Source organism: Lissotriton vulgaris, chromosome 1_1, assembly GCF_964263255.1.
Source record: "Lissotriton vulgaris chromosome 1_1, aLisVul1.2, whole genome shotgun sequence".
NCBI lineage: Eukaryota > Metazoa > Chordata > Amphibia > Caudata > Salamandridae > Lissotriton > Lissotriton vulgaris.
In genome coordinates, this window is record NC_141685.1 from 1,818,800,334 (window position 1) to 1,818,818,498 (window position 18,165).

Sequence of the window (18,165 nt, forward strand, 5' to 3'; positions counted from 1 at the left end):
GAGACTGGGATAGACCCTTCCATTGGAGCCCCGGGCCATCTTTCCTTGACTCACCGCTGCTGCTCGTCTTCCTTAAGCGTCGGAGGGCTCCCTGCTCTCCTTCACTTCCCGCGCCTTGGAGCTCTGCGTTCCTCCCATGGTTTATCATTGACAGGATGAGCTCATGTGCTGGGTGGGAATATCCGAGAAGCATGACCCACGCCCGGCTCTCCAGCGAGGCCTTTCACGGAAACACTTCATTTCTCCTGTAGAAACCTGTTGTCCTAGTTACGTTTCCAGGTTGAGGCTTACTGTCACAGAGACGCGGTGGGAAAAGCTTTGAAGCTGTGATGAAGCAGCTTGAAGGGAAGTTAAAGGCGCCTAGAATGTTCTCGCAGAAGAAGTACCAGCCACTCCAGCCGGCTCTGGGCGCTATGCATGGGTACAGCAAGAGGCGAAGAATCCGATTTTCACACGAAAAGCGGAAAACTGTGAAGCCCTGGAGCATTCGGACACGGCAGCCTTGTCCACCCCCCAGAGAGAACTCGTTCAAGCAATTTGTGTTTAATAATTCTGCATTATACCAGGTGAGTTTACCGTGCGTTTGGAGGTGGTGTGTGGGGGAGGGTCGGTGATGGGTTGGGGACTAATCTCATTTCAAGGTAGGATGTAAAAGCAACCCTCACCTACCTTCCAAAGGTTTACTGCAAAAAATGTAATAAAAATGTACCAGATTGAGCTTGAAAATTCGCAAGGTTCGCAGGAAAGTGCCAGTTGATGGACTTTCACCCGATGGTCTTTTCAGTACACCCGCCCTTCAGCATAGATGGCCGCTTCCCTGTTAAAGAGAAAACTCTGCTTCAGGGGCAAGATGGCGCAGGCCGCCCTTGTTTCATGCCCTTCGACTCCCCCATCAAGCCAAACAAGCAACTCCCATGGGAAACATTCCTTAGGTGTTCTCTGCTTACAATGTGAACGGCCAGGATGAACCAATAACATAAAACCATACTGTGGGGTTATTTGACCTTTAGCTTACCGAAATTGTATATGGTGCCAATAATCAGGTTTTTTTTAAAATTTCAGATCCAATCCCTAACCAAGGACCGTGAAATGGCACAGTTTTGCCATTATGCCAGTAGCTGTTTGAGTATAGATATGTACAAATAACTGTTTTAAATGAGCAGGTACTATCTGGTACCAATTACTTGGACTTCTTCCATTTGAAGTGGAGAATAACGTATTTCTCAGCACTGTTACAATACATTTAATGAGAGAGTACTGGCACTTTGTAGGAGGAAACAGGTACTCTAGACAGTGAGTACCATCACATCTATGTTTCCATTTAAAGCACTGGTGCTTTAAGATATGGGTGATATAACTTAAAGTGCCATATTTCAGAACACTATGCTCACACGGTAAAATAGATACCGATCCCAAGAAAAACTGTGCACGTGCTTAGTTTCTTAGGCAACAAGGGTTGTAGCGACAAAGAATTCCCAACTGCAGGTGCCAGCATTTCTGCACGGTGTGGTTTTGAGACCTACTGCAACATTAACTTTTTGGACGTATGCGGAAGATGCATTCTGGTGGCAAAGGTATCAGCGATGGAACCAGGAGATGTAGATGCCTACTCAGTAATTAAGCCCTATATTGCTACTTTACCTACACTTACATGTCTTTGTGACATGGCCTCAAAATGTGTAAAATGGTTGACACATTGTATTATTTCGTGAATGTTCGTTTGCTGTTACTACTTAAGGAAAGGAATATGCTCTCTAGGCACTGTTACTAATCAAGAGTTTGATGTTTTGGGACCAATTCACAGAGGCTTTGTAAGAGTATGTTAGAAATACTACTTCCTGGTTCTCATAAATGCCTCTGTGACTTGGCCCCTTAAAGTCTAAACTGGCCTTTTCCAAAATGTTCTACCTTGTGGCAATAAATATATCTGCTTGTGTTACTCTTCCTTTAAACCGGCCTCACTGGTGTTGCTTTGAAATGAGGACTCCAGGGTTGAGCTCTTTGCCCCAAACTACATATTTACATCTAGAGAGTTCTTTACAAGCTCAATAGTAAGGATTTCAGAACAACGCCTCAACAAAAGAGATTTGATCAACATTTAAAGAGTTAATTGTGCTGCCAGTGTCAGTTTTAAAAGAACAGCCCTTCAGTAAGAGATTACCTGTGTTCAATGCACGGGTCAGGTGGAACTTAGTAAGTCTTTTACTCTTGAGTCATGTTCTAAAAGCATGTCAAATCTATGCCTGCTACTGTTAAAGTAAGTGTGATGTTTTTCAAAAGAGGTATCATTCTATGCTTGTATAGCATTCAATAATAATATATAGAGATGCACGCGTAGTAGTGTGGCTCACTGGTTAGAGGCGGCAGACCCAAGAGCAGAGGACGGCCAGGGACCAGGGTTCGATTCCTGGCGCGGCAGGTTTCTGGACCAGGGTCAGCGGACTCGATAATTCTCTCACCTCGGTGCCTACTATGATCAGCGATCACACTCGGCAACTCTGGGCATTAGCTTGCCTCATCTTCACTAACGGCCCCACCAGACCGCCGGGGATGCCTGGTCTCACCCTGGAGATACCCAATAAGGGACCATCTCTCAGGGAAGCCAGGAAGGGTTTCGCAGAGGTCGAAGCGCCTTGGGACCCTACGGGTAAGTAGTGCGCTATATAAATGCCTATACATTTACATTTACATTTACATTTACATTTACACATGTCTGTGCGTGTGCTCTGCCACCCGCCATAGTTTCTTATGTAGTCAGTCCTTCTATAGGAGTATTTAGAGGATGAGTTCATAGCTGTGTCACTGTAAAACCCTATGTTAATGCATTTATAGAGAGGAACTATAAAGGTGAAACTTTATCACCAAGTTAGCTAAGGCGTTTCCACCGCAGTGCAGACCCCTTTTGGCTATTTGGGGTACTTTGTGCATATGCCTCCATAACCTTTTTTCACACGTAAAGCATCCACACCAAATGTCTGTGCTTCTTTCCCAACCTCATGAGTATTCTAAGGGTAGCCACAGTTATGGATTCCCATGGAGGGCACCGAGGTAATAGTCAAAATATGGTTAAATCTTAATTTTTGGTTGAAAAATAGGAAAAAAGTGCTGCACAAGAAGTTGTTTAGTTTTCCTAAAAACGATATCAATAACACATTTGCTGTACTAAAATCACCAACTTCCACAATTTCAGGAACAAGCAGAGCTGAATAAAACCAAAAACTTTTTTCTACGAGGTTGCCTATTTTTCCTAATTTTGTGCTTTCAACCAACTTTCAGTCATGGTGGAAACTAGTAAGAACCCATGGGTGGTCACAGAAGGATATGTACTCCTGAAAAGAACACAAACTCCAGAATTTAGCAAGGGGACATTTGAGTAGATCCCTCCAGATTCTCCCAAAGAAACTGACTGTTGAAATAAAAAAGAAATATTGAAAATGAGTAAGAAAAAACAGCCATTTGTGACCACGTTTTCATCTGTTACTTCTTTTTACAATGGCTGCTTTATAAAATCAGTACACCATTACGTCCCCTATACCCTTCTGGTTATAATGATATATAGATGATGTCGGTTCTCCAAGGACCCGAGGTACCCATAGCCAACTGAACTGGACCGTACAATGGGTTTTCATTGTGCACTGAGTATAGAGCAATTCATATGGTAAAATATAAAGAGTGAAAAATGTGTGTGAGGAAAACCTATGTATTTCTGAAACTTACATCAGATATAGAGTTTGGGAGCAGTGGTTATTTGTACATCTCTGACTTCATGTGTACCCATGCTAGCATGTAACTCAGAGGGCATTTTGCAAAATGTCTTCCTTCTTGCACACAGGTTTACATTTGGAAGGCACAAATGCAGAAAAAACAATTTTGTGATAACAAATGTTCTACTATTCTGTGTTCCCACATGTCTCGTGATATAAATGGCACCTCACTTGTGTAGCTAGGTCTAGTGCTTGGGATACAGTATACACAAAAACCCGACTTGGAAACATCATATTTTACCCAGCAGAATCCATGCTTTTTTTTTACAACATGGGTAGCTGTGGATGAAAATCTCCAGCTCAGATGTCACCAAGGAAAACCTACCATAACCAGACATTTCTGAAAAGTAGAAACCACTGGGTGTCCAGCAACACGGACAGAACATTTTCCACCCAAAAAAACACAATTTTCTGCACTGTTGGTGGCTGTGTAACCTAGGGACACCTTCCAAACCTGTCCATTTATTAAAACTAGACACCCCAGGAAGTTCATGGTGGCATGACTTGCATGGCTCTCATCAGGTTTTTTTTCCAGAAGCTCTTGAAAACCTCAACCCTTGTCTCAAAACTCACAAGTTACTCATATTTCCATGGAAGAAAGTTCTGGAAATTGCAGGGAGTCATAAATGTCCTACCACCCAGCATTTCCTCAAGTGTCCTGATAAAGATGGTGTTGCTTGTATGGGCAGGCCTAGTGCTTTTGACAGAAAATGGCCCAAAGCACAACAGGGAGACATCAACATTTCTTGTAAAAAAGACCTGGTTTAGAAATAGTAGTAGCTGCAGTATTTAGGGCTGGACTCCTAGGGTAAACTTCCCAAACCAGAACATTTTTAAAAACTAGACAGTGTGAGGGTGGGGGTAGGTGGGGGGAACAGCATTGTGTGCCATGCAAGGATTCCTTGAGGTTTTCTTACTCAAACCTCTAAGTTTGCCTAAAATCATGATCTTTAATTGCATTTCAGTGACATAAACGTATACAATTGGCAAGGATCCACAAAATGTCTACCAGCCAACATTCTCCCACTTGTCAAGATAAAAAAGCGCAACACCACTAATATGGGTGGGTTTAGTGCCCTCGACGAGAACAAATAAAACCAGGGTCAATGGGAGTCCTCATTAGCTGCGTGTTGATCGTCAATTAACATAACAAAAAAGTCTCCAGCAGCCAGACCTGAAAAATAAACAATAATTTGCAATGCAATAGGTCTCGCATTAGGAAAGTGTGAGCTATTGGTATTGTAAATGACAATTTTTTAAAATATGAGTTGGCTTTGAAAATATATAAATTATTAACATTGTTATTCGCAAAGCCAGTAGCTTACACTTTCCTAATGCGAGTCCTATTGGCTATGGCAATGCTTGTTGGTAGCAAGCAAGGGCAGTGCTGTTATGGTGCTGAGTGATGCTGTTGTGGTGCTGAGTGATGATGTGGTTGGGCTGAGTGATGTGGTGGTGTATTATAGTGATGTGGTGGTGTCCCAGAGTGATGTGGCGTTGTCCCATGGTGATGTGGTGGTGTCCCTGAGTGATGTGGTGGTGTCCCTGAGTGATGTGGTGGTGTTCCTGAGTGATGTGGTGGTGTCTGTGAGTGATGTGGTGGTGTCCCTGAGTGATGTGGTGGTGTCCCTGAGTGATGTGGTGGTGCCACTGTGTGATACCCCTGAGTAATGTAAGGTGCCCCTAAGTGATGTGGTGGTGGTTTCCCTGTCCCAGAGTGATGTGGTGGTGTTCCTGAGTGATGTGGTGTTGTCTGTGAGTGATGTGGTGGTGTCCCTGAGTGATGTGGTGGTGCCCCTCAGTGGTTCCCCTGAGTGATGTGGTGGTGTCCCTGAGTGATGTGGTGGTGTCCCAGAGTGATGTGGTGGTGTCCCAGAGTGATGTGGTGGTGTCCTATAATGATGTGGTGGTGTCCTTTAGTGATGAGGCGGTGTCCCAGAGTGATGTGGTGGTGTCCTATAGTGATGTGGTGGTGTCCTAGAGTGATATGGTGGTGTCCCTGAGTGATGTGGTTGTGTTGTGAGGCGTGCAGCAGTGTGAGGCGTGCAGCAGTGTGAGGGGTGCAGCAGTGTGAGGCGTGCAGCAGTGTGAGGCATGCAGGAGTGTGTGGCGTGCAGCAGTGTGTGGCGTGCAGCAGTGTGAGTAATGCAGCAGTGTTAGGCGTGCAGCAGTGTGAGTCATGCGGTACTGTGCAGCATGCAGCAGTGTGAGTAATGCAGCAGTGTGCAGCATGCAGCAGTGTGAGGCATGCAGCAGTGTGAGGCATGCAGCAGTGTGAGGCGTGCAGCAGTGTGAGGTTTGCAGCAGTGTGAGGCGTGCAGCAGTGTGAGGTGTGCAGCAGTGTGAGGCATGCAGCAGTGTGTGGCGTGCAGCAGTGTGAGTAATGCAGCAGTGTGCAGCATGCAGCAGTGTGATGCATGCTGCAGTGTGAGGCGTGCTGCAGTGTGAGGCGTGCTGCAGTGTGAGGTGTGCTGCAGTGTGAGGCATGCAGCAGTGTGAGGCGTGCAGCAGTGTCCAGCATGCAGCAGTGTGAGTAATGCAGCAGTGTTGATCTACCACAGTCAGGGTCTTTGACCCACCGAGAACTCAGTGTCTTACACCTAAATGTGAGATCGATGGTTAAAAATCATGCTGCGATCCACGATCTCATTCTGGAAGAGGCACCAGATGTTCTCCTCATGACTGAAACGTGGCTATCGGAGGAGGCTACAGCTGTAGTGAATCTGGCACTCCAGCAGGGCTATTCCATCTATACACATAATCGTACTTCGAGGGGAGGGGGGATTGCTATCATAGTCAAGTCTTGCTATCCGTGTGTCTGGAAGGTACTGAATTTGGTTGGCTGTGAGAGTGCACACTTCAAGGTCACGATCAGCCATCATTTTTTGTTCTCTGGGCTCTTGGTGTACCGGCCGCCTTGCAATGATACTGCCTTCAGGAAAGCTTTTCCTGAAATGGTTAGTTCTCTTGCTATGGGCTCCGCTCATTTTAGCATTCTCGGAGATCTCAATCTCCATCTGGATCGTCACCTCACTTCTTCGATCAACAGCTTCACTGCAGATATGGAGGCACTACAGTTAAGCCAGCTGGTCACTCACCCTACACATGTGGGTGGGCATATATTGGACCCCATATTCTCGAATCTGGTGGGGGCCAAGGTGCTGCAGCCAAGCCCAGTCGCTTGGTCTGATCACTTTTTAGTGAAATTGCATCTCACGATTGGTGATCTTCCTTTCAAACCTTCAGATAGAGTCATTTTCAAACGTCCTTGGAAAAAATTGAAGCTTGATGATTTTCATCGTCTTCTTGTCGAAAATCCGCTTGGTTCCTTTAATGAGGTAGAATCTGGTTATGATACCTTCTGTGCCTGGATTAGCCGGGCCTTAGATATCTTTATTCCTGCCACTTGGAGCAAATGTCGTTCCTCCGAACCAAGTCCATGGTACTATAATGCCTTGACACTGCTGAAGAAAGAATGTAAACAAGCTGAGAGGGTTTGGCGGAAATCCTATAAAGCTGGGAGAAAGACCATATACCTCACCAAACTTAAAACCTATCACAGAGCCCTATGTAGGCCCCGTGCGGCCTATTACTCTGAGGAGTTCAAAAATAGCTCTAATGAGTCGAAATTGATCTTTAACGTTTTGAAGGACTTGACTGTGAAAAGAGCGCCTATAGCAGAAATTTGTTCTGAATCTCACTGTGAAAATCTAGTGGCTTTCTTCCTGGAAAAGGTTCAGACTATTTATCGTTCTTTCCCTTGCTCTACTCTTCCGAGCGAGGCATCAAGAGCTATCTTGCCCACGAATGCAGTCCTATTGACTTTTCCATGCTTATCGGAGGAGGTTTTAACAGGTTGGCTACTAAAGTAAAATCAGGCTCTCCTGCAGACCCTCTTAGACCAGCGCAGTTTAGGGAACCTTCCATTCTTTGTCTCCCCCTCTATGTCAGCTCATCAACCTGTCCTTTTCCTCGGGCATTATGCCAATTAAATGGAAACAGGCTTTTGTTACCCCAATCTTAAAGAAACCTACGTCAGACCCCCTTAAATTGGAGAATTATCGTCCTATCTCCTTGCTGCCAAGGGTTGCAAAGGTGGCAGAGGCCCATGTCAATAGCTTGCTGTCAGAACATCTTCACAGTGCCGAAATCTTAGATCCTATCCAGAATGGTTTTGATGCCGGTCACAGCACCGAGACAGCTCTGCTCTCGATGACGGAACATCTGCGGTCAGTGCTTGATTCCGGTCAGATTGCGGCACTGGTGTTACTTTACCTGAGCGCCGCGTTCGACACGGTCTCACACTCGATTTTGCTGCAACGTCTGGAGCAGGCTGGTATCTCTGGTGCTGCATTTGACTGGTTCCGGTCATTTATGGCTGATCGGTCATTCAAGGTAGCGATTCCGCCCTTTGAGTCTAAATCCTATGCTCTCGGACAGGGAGTGCCTCAGGGGTCAGCACTGAGCCCCACTTTGTTTAATCTGTATGTGCAACCGCTGGCTGCGGTCGCCAAGCGTTGGGGCATTAATATGGTCTCTTACGCTGACGACACGCAGCTGGCGGTGACACTGAGTGGGAGGGCTGACCTTGAGGCCCCTAGGTTTCGGGCTGGACTTCTGGCAGTAGCGGGCTGGATGACAGATAACTGTCTTCAGCTCAATGCTAAGAAGACAGATGTTTTGATCATGGGTAAACAGAGCAGCCTATGGGGCGATGAATGGTGGCCTCCAGAGCTAGGTGTTACTCCAACCTTGGTGTCGGAGGCTAAAAACCTGGGTGTCTGGCTGGACTCTGCCCTTAGCTTTTGTAGTTATACAAAAAATGTGGCAGCCACTTGTTTCAGAATCTTGAGAGAGCTCAGGCCTTTTCTGAAATTTTTTGATGCCCCTACTAGGCAGATAATCCTGCAACCCACCATCCTATCACGGCTCGATTATGCCAGTTCGCTCCTGTTGTGGGGCCAATCAGGCAGAAATCACCCGGCTGCAGCGTGTCCAAAACGCTGCCGCTAGAGCCTTGGTGGGTCTTCCGAGGTTCTGTTCCGTGAAGGAAACTATACGGTCATTACATTGGTTGCCTATGGTACAACGGATCGATTTTAAAATTCTTTGCCTGCCTTTCAAGATCCTCAAATTGTCCTCCCCCCAGTTACTGGAGAACCTTCTTATTCCTTATGTACCACCTCGGTCACTAAGGTCTTTGGGTCAAAATCTGGTTGTGGTGCCGCAGTTTAAGCTCTGCCGTGTTGGGGGACGCTCCTTTCGAGTTTTAGCTGCTAAGTTATGGAACTCACTTCCATCTCAAACGCGTGCATTGGATAATTTGTTGGAGTTCAGGAGAGCTATAAAAACCCATTTCTTCCCTTCTGTATCTTAGGATTCTGCTTTCTGTCCATCTGATTATCTGATGTCTGTTGTGTTGTGCTTTTTACCTGTCCAAAGCGCCGGGACACCCCTTTGCTGGGGCAGTTGTGCGCTATACAAATGTGGATAACATAACGTGTGCAGCTTGCAGCAGTGTGAGGCGTCCAGAAGTGTGTGGCGTGCAGCAGTGTGTGGCGTGCAGCAGTGTGAGACGTGTGAGACGTGCAGCAGTGTGAGGAATGCAGCAGTGTGCCGTGCAGCAGTGTGCAGCATGCAGCAGTGTGCAGCATGCATCAGTGTGAGTAATGCAGCAGTGTGCAGCGTGCAGCAGTGTGAGGCATGCATCAGTGTGTGCCATGCAGCAGTGTGTGGCGTGCATCATTGTGTGGTGTGCAGCAGTGTGAGGCGTGCAGCAATGTGAGGCGTGCAGCAGTGTGTGGCATGCAGCAGTGTGAGGCGTGCAGCAGTGTGAGGCGTGCAGCAGTGTCTGGCGTGCAGGAGTGTGTGGCATGCAGCAGTGTGTGGCATGCAGCATGCAGCAGTGTGAGGCGTGCAGCAGTGTGCAGCATGCAGCAGTGTGAGGCATGCAGCAGTGTGTGGTGTGCAGCAGTGTGTGGCATGCAGCAGTGTGTGGTGTGCAGCATTGTGAGGCGTGCAGCAATGTGAGGCGTGCAGCAATGTGAGGCGTGCAGCAGTATGTGGCGTGCAGCAGTGTGTGGCGTGCAGCAGTGTGAGGCGTGCAGCAGTGTGAGGCGTGCAGCTGTGTGTGGCGTGCAGCAGTATGTGGCATGCAGCAGCGTGTGGCATGCTGCAGTGTGAGGCGTGCAGCAGTGTGTGGCGTGCATCGTGCAGCAGTGTGAGGTGTGCAGCAGTGTGTGGCGTGCAGCTGTGTGAGGCGTGCAGCAGTGTGTGTGGTGTGCAGCAGTGTGTGGTGTGGTCTGTGTGCGAGGGAGCCAGTGTGTGTGGTCTGTGTGAAAGGGGGGCAGTTTGAGTGGTCTGTCGAAGAAGAGTGTAAGCATGTAAAGACAGCCAGAGGCGAGACTGGATAAAAGGGCTGTTTGTGGAGAAAGTGGTTTTGTTTTGCATGCAAAATATAAGAAGGAAAGGATTGATGGAGGTAGATACGAGTGGGAGGCGAAAACAGGGCTTTGGAGAAGGAAAAGTGCAGCTTATGACAGAGAGAAAGAAAGAGGATAAAAGGACAGTGCGAATCAAGAGGAAGAGAGATAGGAAAAGACAGGGTGAGAGGATGAGGAATGTTAGAAACAGGAGCAGAAATGGGTAAATAAAATGAAGAAAATGTAAGGTGATAGTTGAAAAAAGAGGAAGCTACGTGCAATGAAGCGGGAAAAGACGTAATGGAAAGGAAGAAAAACATGGGGATGGGTAAATAAAATAACAAGATCTCGTAATTGCTGTGGCGGAGGCGGGGGAGCACATTCCTTTGAGGTCAGCAATTACACAGTTTATTGACCTTCTGGGGCCAGGTATGTGGCCGCTGCACAGGGGCGGCTGGGGAGGGCCTAGACACGGTGTGGGAGGAGGGGGCTGGAGACGCGAGACACGGCCAGACCAACGCGAGAGCAGGGAAAGACACTGTATAGGGAGAGAAGCGAGTCAAGATTATAGAAAAGGCGGGTGAGGAAGGAAGAGAAAGATAGCCGGAGCGGGAGCGCATTCCTTTGAAGTCTGATGCGAGGCACAGACAAATGGTGGTGTGTCACGTGGCTGGTTTGTGCACGCACCTGTCTCACTTGAACTGTGTCTAATCCGCAGTTTTGGTAGAGTTTTCGTACTGCTTACTAGAATCTTGACAAACAAGCATTGCTTTAGGTCGAGACCTAAAAAGGAAACCCTCTGGTGCTCGCACCAGAGTTTCCTTTAAAGCCCTCCGCAGCATCGACCAATATCCCACAGACGCACTGAAGTTAAAAATACACTGTTGGATTTTAGTTATTTGATTACAAACATGCAAGTGTGAAAGTTTAGGATTTTGGTTTTGAGATGAAGGCAGCCAACCTTGCCGATGTCTAGTGCATATTTACCTCAGTTTTTCCCCAGTGAGCAGTGATCTGCAGACAGGTCTTTTCTTATTAATTGGGCGGCAGTGTGGCACTGGAGGTTTTTCTGATAAAGACGAGATGTTTCACTATCTTATTCAGTTCTTTAAATAGGCTGGTACTCACCAGTACCGAGTACTGGAACTTTCTATTTGTTTTGCTTTTAAGTGCCAGAAATTCTCATAGGGGCAGACAGGCAGACCCAACCATTTTCGTAGATTCAGATTCCTTGGACATCCAGAATGTTAAAGTGAAGAGTAGCTGTGTGCTTTTCTAACAAAAGAGCAACAGCGTGTTTTTCTAAGAGATGTCTAATTTTTAGTATTTTCAGAGCTCACCAGGGTTGCATCATGCCATGATTGACAGTGTAGGGTCCTGTATGTCTACACTGAGAACTTGTACCATTTGAATGTTCAAGGAGGTTATTTCATTTAGAGATAAGAAACCCCCAATTGCATCTCAGCCATGCACAGCTTTCAATAGGAGTCACCTTATTTGAACACATGAAATATTCATATGTTATGTCTAGAATATTGGCATGTCACTGCAGTCTCAGATATGCTGAGACTGGCTGAGTACAACATGACGCATCTACTCTCTTTACACTTGTATAATGTTACTAAATTCGAACACGACATTTTCTATAGATACCTAACACTTTAATATAATATATGTACGCCCCTAAACCAACTACCCACTACATAAAGATGTGAACTAAACCCAGCAAAGATAAAACCTCTCAGCATACAGTACCCAAAAGAAATAACATGAAGGACAACCACAAGGGCACACAAACATGTACAATGCCGTCCAAACCTGGCCCCTATAAGGAAAACAGTATAAGACTATAACAAAACTAACGGATGCTATATAACTCTTTTCATTTCCTTTCCATAAAACTGAAGATTAAAATCATGCTCAATATTCACGAAGTGCTCTACCCACTTATATAATCCCCAAAATAAACAGGAGTTATTCTTGTCTTACTTCTATTTCTGCCCATACTATGTTTTCTAGGTCACACACACACTCTCTTACCTGAGCCTCAGTGATGACTTGTGACTTTAAAAGATCATTGTCATTCATAAGTAACCATGACGAACTTGAGTTTCTCCATCCCTGGCCGTGCATTTCACATCACATTTTTTCTGATACAAGGCCACCCTTCTAAGATTCCAGGGTTGTCCATTGTCCACCTGAATTAATCTTCCTTTTTTATTTTGGCTACCACAATCATGTTTCTTCCCTGCAACATCTTCACAGATGGAACCAGTTTGGTGATAATGTAAAGAAGCTATAAGGTGACGGACATAAATGGTAGCACCTCACTCTGTAAATGCCACTTTATCAAGCCGTTTGTGCACAAAAACTCCAGCACCTGTCACCTAATTGTGCCTCTGTAAACAGATTTAAACCATTTTTTTTTAAAGAAATGGAGGTGCACTAAACATAAGGGGGCAGATTTATGTCGGACTTGCGCCACGTTTACGCTGCCATTGCGTCATGCAATGGCGCGGAAACGTGGCGCATCCCTGCAACCTATTTACAACGTGACGCATCTAGGCAGATGCGTCACGTTGTAAAGCCCTGCGCCACATGAAACCTGCGTCAGGTTTCATGTGGGCGTTCTGTTGCAGGGTGGGCGTTCCCTCGTAGGAAAGCCCCGTAAAACTGACGCAGTGAAATCTACAAGATTTCACTGAGTCAGTTTTACGACGCTGCTGGGTCAAATCCTTACGCCTGCTTGAAGCAGGCGAAAGGAGTGACGCACCACGTTATGTATGGGTGGCCTCTCTACATTGAAGGAGTTGCGTCGCACTTGCGACGCTACTCCAGCAATGCGCCGCCCGTACACCACAAGATGCGTCATGCATCTGCCCTTCCTTGCACCATGGTGCGCCGCATTGTAAATGTGGCGCATCTGTGGTGCCGCAAGGAGGGAATTGCGTGACGCATCAGTTCTGGCGCATCCCTGCTGATTTGCAGAGATGCGCCAGAACTCATAAATCTGCCCCATGATGTACAGTCCCAAAAAGTTAATTTTTCTGTTGACTTTTATTTCATAGATGACATAGATACAACAGCCAACGAGTTTCGTTCCTGTATAGATAATTAATGGAACTTCTTCATGGCTCTTTGGAATAGCAATAAGTCCAAAATCTTGATTGTAACGTGAATAAATTCTTGTAGACAAAAGTCGTTATGACTCTAAAAAGCAATTGGAGACTAAAATTTCAATTACGGAGTCTTTTCGTAAGGAGCCAATATGGCCTTAAGGCTCAACAAACAAAGAAACTAATAAAGCCTGTTTGTAGTCCTACTAAGATTTGGACATCAGTTTTCCCTCAGTGGTATTAGACCAAATTCCCACGTTTGTATAATACCCAAATGAAATAGAAATCTATATATGGAATGTCGCATCTCTTTAATAGCCCTCTGCACTTGGACCCCAGCAGTACATGCTAATTGCATTGTACCTTTCATCATTTTGTTGACCCTTTCTTACAAGCCATTACCTTGAGGATTGTAAGAGAAGTACAAGCACACCTTATCCCAAGCTTTTTCAATAATGTTTCCATCTCCTGAGATGTCAATTGCCTTCTTTATCAGTGAGGACCACTGCTGTAATACTTTCTTGAATTAACACTTCGCTCAAAACATTAATAGTTGCATCAGTAGTCATAGGTTTTATAAAAAACCACCTCCACCCACCTTGATATTGCATCCACCAACACAGCAGCATAATTTTCGTGATCATGAAAACAAGTGAATAGCCAATGCAATCTAAACAAACCTTTTCCCAAACGTAATCAGCTTTCACTACATGTTGAACTCCTTCCATTTTGCCAATCCCAACATGCAACCTCTTTCTGGACTTTTTGCAACTTTTACATTTTTACACCCATTCCTTGACTTGTTTATCCATAACAGGCCACAAAAACATACTTCTGTTTTGCTCTCTTGATAGTCAGTGTTTGGCCTAAATGTCCCTTGTGAGCCAGACCTATTAGCTTGTCTTGAAATGATACTGGTGGCACAAACCTTTCACCCCTCATCAACAAGTATTCACCTTGCACAGACATCTCATCCATAACCTTGAAGTATGGTCTTTGTCCCTCTGGTCGGGTACTCTTCCTCCTCAGTATTCCTGTAGCTAGTTTCACCACACTCTACAAAGTTTCATTACTCTGCATACCTATGATCCATTCTCTCTTGGATAACAAACTTCCTAAACCTTCCATGACATCAGACAAATTAGCCACCACACCTCAATTCGGAGGACAATATGTTTTGCATTTTTGTCTTAAGAGGAAATTCAGCACTTTTTTCCTCCAACCAAGTACATATTGTACGCTACAAATGTATTCTTGTAACAATCTTCCCGAACAGTTTCTTGTGGCATCCGGTCCCAAGATCTTAAAAAGTGGGTTGTGATCTGTTCTCAATATGAAAACACTACCCCACAAAAATACCTAGTCGCACTGGCGGCCGCCAATGCCTCACGCTCAATGACCGAGTACTTCCTCTCAGTGTCCGTCAAAGAACGTGAGGCAAAAGCCACCATCTTCTCCCTCTTGCTGTTGATTTGTGCTAACACCGCCACAATGCCCACAGCACTGGCATAGTATGGTTCTTAAAAATTATTAAAACGATACCAGGACCTCTGATTGGACTCTATTCTCCTTAATCAATGTAGATGCCTTCTGTTGCAGTTCACCCCAAATACATTTTCTGCCTTTCTGTAATAACTCTCTTAGGGGTTCTGTCTTGGAGCGAAATCCTGCACAAATTTTGAGTAGTACTCCACTAAGCCCATAAACGACCTTGGTTTATCTCTGTCATTTGGCCCTTCCACATTGCCAGTTGCACTCACCATATTTCGCTTTGGTTTTATGCTATCTCTGATGATGAAGTAACCTAAATTCTCAACCTCTTGCATTACAAACACACACTTTTCTCTCTGGAAAGTTAACCCTGCTTCTCCCACCCCTGACAACACTTCTCCCAGGGTCCATCTTCATTTACACCCCAAAAAAGAATATATTTTTTAAAAAAATACAACTTTTGTAAGACCTATTAAAACCTGTGGCATGAGCCGCTGTAAAACATTGGCAGCTAGTCGAAATTAGAGTCTGGTGAATTGAATGCCATTCTGATGTAATGAAAGATGCGAATTGCTTACAGTGTGGATGAAGCTTCACTTGATAATAGGAACTTCTTAAATCAAGTTTAGAAAAATATTTTTCCCCTGACTACATCAACATTATTTTGTTTATATTGGGCAGGAGAAAATTATCCAGTTCTCGCAGTCTATACACAAATGCATCCACAGTTTCCGTTGTATATTGTGGCTGCGTATAGAATTTGTGCCAACGCAAAACCAGTATCCTTCGACTACTTACCCTGTTGATGGAAGATACTTAAAGGCATGGTGTCCCTCCTTGCCCAATGCCCCCAACAACAGTGCCTTCTTTCTCAGAGCTGGAAATCGGGCACCATCTAGAGGGTACACTACTGTTTGCTCACGCATTTGGAGTGTTCAGCAAGAAATGGTAACTACATGTGTGGCACATCCTGGATTCACAAGCTCATTCCCTGCTGCTGAGAGCTTAATAGATTGTAGCTCAGTGCATGTCACTGGACAGTATTTTTTAAAGAAAGCCTTCACCTTGAAGTTCACTTCTCTCCGGCTCCTTAACGCAGGCAAAGGCCCAAATGCCATTCGCTTATTCTAACCAGTCACATGCAGTGCACAGCAGTATTTGCCTCATACATTTATCTCCCCAGTAATGCTTCCCTCGCAGCCTCAATATGTTTTAACTGATACTGAGGTGATTTTGATCAAAGTCATCTGCAAATGAAGTGGGCGCAATGTCCGTCTCAGATTGTTTTCTCGTAGTAATGCCTCCCTCGCAGCTCGTCACCTGATACTGTAGTGGTAATGAAGTTACTCGCACACGCAATACCCAGTAATGCTCGCTTCTCATTATCTACTCCACAGTATTACAGCCTCTCAGTGTGTTACATGACCCTAATTAATCTCGCTGTATTGCTGGCCCCTAGGTGCCTTGACCACGGTGCAGAACTGAAAGATGTTGATAATGGTATTCAACCTGCACTGCCTACTACCTCTAGGCATTACAACCTGCCGACTCCTTCATTCACGTAGATTCCTTTGGGTTCAATCTCCCATATCTGGACCCTTCTATGCCTGACCAATAAAAAATCATCGTCAAAATCTTATAATGATTCAAAGAGAACTCACACCACTTTTAATGGTCCCGGAGGTTTACTTCATTCAGAGATAAGAATCACCCAACTGCATCACAGCCAGGCACATCTCTCAATAACAGTCACCTCACTTGAACACATGGAATGTCATCTCTAGAATGTTGGTATGCCACTGCAGTCTCAGCCTAGCTACAATATGACAATTAAAAATATGTCTGAAATGCTGTGTGTGTACCTAGTGAAAGCCCTTGTGGTAAATTATACCATTCATCCTTATAATCTCTGATCTCAGGAATCAGTCAAAGCATGCTCGAAGATCAGAGCATAAAGGAACATCTGAAAACTGTCAGGATACCAGAGCAAACACAAGGAGATGATGGGCGGAGCGCTGACACTACACTCACCCCCAGTCACAGATCTGGGTTGAAACCATCATCATTCTTTAGCTCACTCTGCCACCCCAGTTCAGACACAGATATATGCAAATCAGTCTTGACCCCGTTTCATCATGGGAACAGTCCAGCCCGAACTGCCAATCCATGTCTTCCCTGGACCGGGGAACAAGCATCCTGGGACCGGTTTAGGTCTAACAGCCCTCTTTAACCCAGATCTGAGACTGGGGGTGAGTGTCTGAAAAGTTTCAGCGCTACATCGATCATCTCCTTGTGTTTGCAGGATACCAGAGCAACAGGGACATTTATCTTATGAGCAACATGCACAACTGAGAAATTAACTGAGAGAGAACCCTTTTGAAACCTGGAAGCATCAATGGTATGTGATCAGTACATGCCGCACCTGAAATGTTGAAAAAGGTTCCTGCTGGCAATTACTCATTCTGTCTTCCTTTTTTGTAGAGTAAAATGCAACCAACCATTTGTCACCTGCTTGTGCAGGTCAATTACAATACGTATGTGGTATCAGCAGGTGGTTTCCCTGGAAACTATCAACTTACCCCATCTTTAGTATAATTCTACTTTTAGCTATTATCCACTTAGGCTTAATTTACAGTAAATTTACCTTACCTGCACTACAGCCACATATTTTCATTTCAATATAACTTAATACCCACATGGACCAAATTTTAATCACTCACAGTTTTGACAGATAAATGAGATGAAAGACATACAAGTTAGGTATGTTCTTAAAGATCATACAAAGTGGTCAAGCAGGAAAATCACAATTAGATTGTGGACCTGCAATCAACACCTTTCTATTTGAGTATATATCCTCCATTTTTCATGCCTTTTGGACTTGCCATCCTTTGCGTGGTTTTCACCAACTTTTTGCCTTCTATCTTCCTGTTTTTCCTGACTTCATTTTTGCTGGCTGTAGAACACTGCACAATTTACCACTACTAACCAATGCTAAAGGGCTTGTGCTCTTTCCTTTAAAACACGGTAAAGCTGGCTTACATCCGTTTGGAACATTTAATTTACTTGTAAGGCCAGGGGCATCATAAGGATATTGGGGGCCCTGGGCCAAATGAATTTTTGGGGCCCCAGCTGGGAACAGCTTAGACTTTATAATCCAGTGTCATGCTCTCTTTGGCCAGGTACTGACAGTGCACAGGCACACGGGTCCAAATTCTAAATGTGTTTACATCTAATATTTATGTATAGTGACCTTTGTTTTCAATATTGTAATAGCAGCAGCTTACAAATATTACTGCAAATAATCTATTCCACATAGGAATATGTGAGATCACGTTTTGAGCTAAAATAAACTTTTTTATGGATGTTGAATGA

The 18,165-nt window shown here is 45.0% G+C and overlaps 1 protein-coding gene across 1 annotated transcript in view; it reads left to right on the top strand.

The window, feature by feature from the left end:
* Positions 1 to 329: 329 nt before the first annotated feature.
* C1_1H12orf42 (chromosome 1_1 C12orf42 homolog) overlaps positions 330 to 18,165 on the top strand; it is a 1,726,734-nt gene continuing 1,708,898 nt past the window's right edge. Inside the window, exon 1 of the mRNA XM_086933179.1 lies at positions 330 to 566. Coding sequence (XP_086789305.1) covers positions 330 to 566 — 237 coding nt within the window. The remainder of the gene's footprint in view (positions 567 to 18,165) is intronic.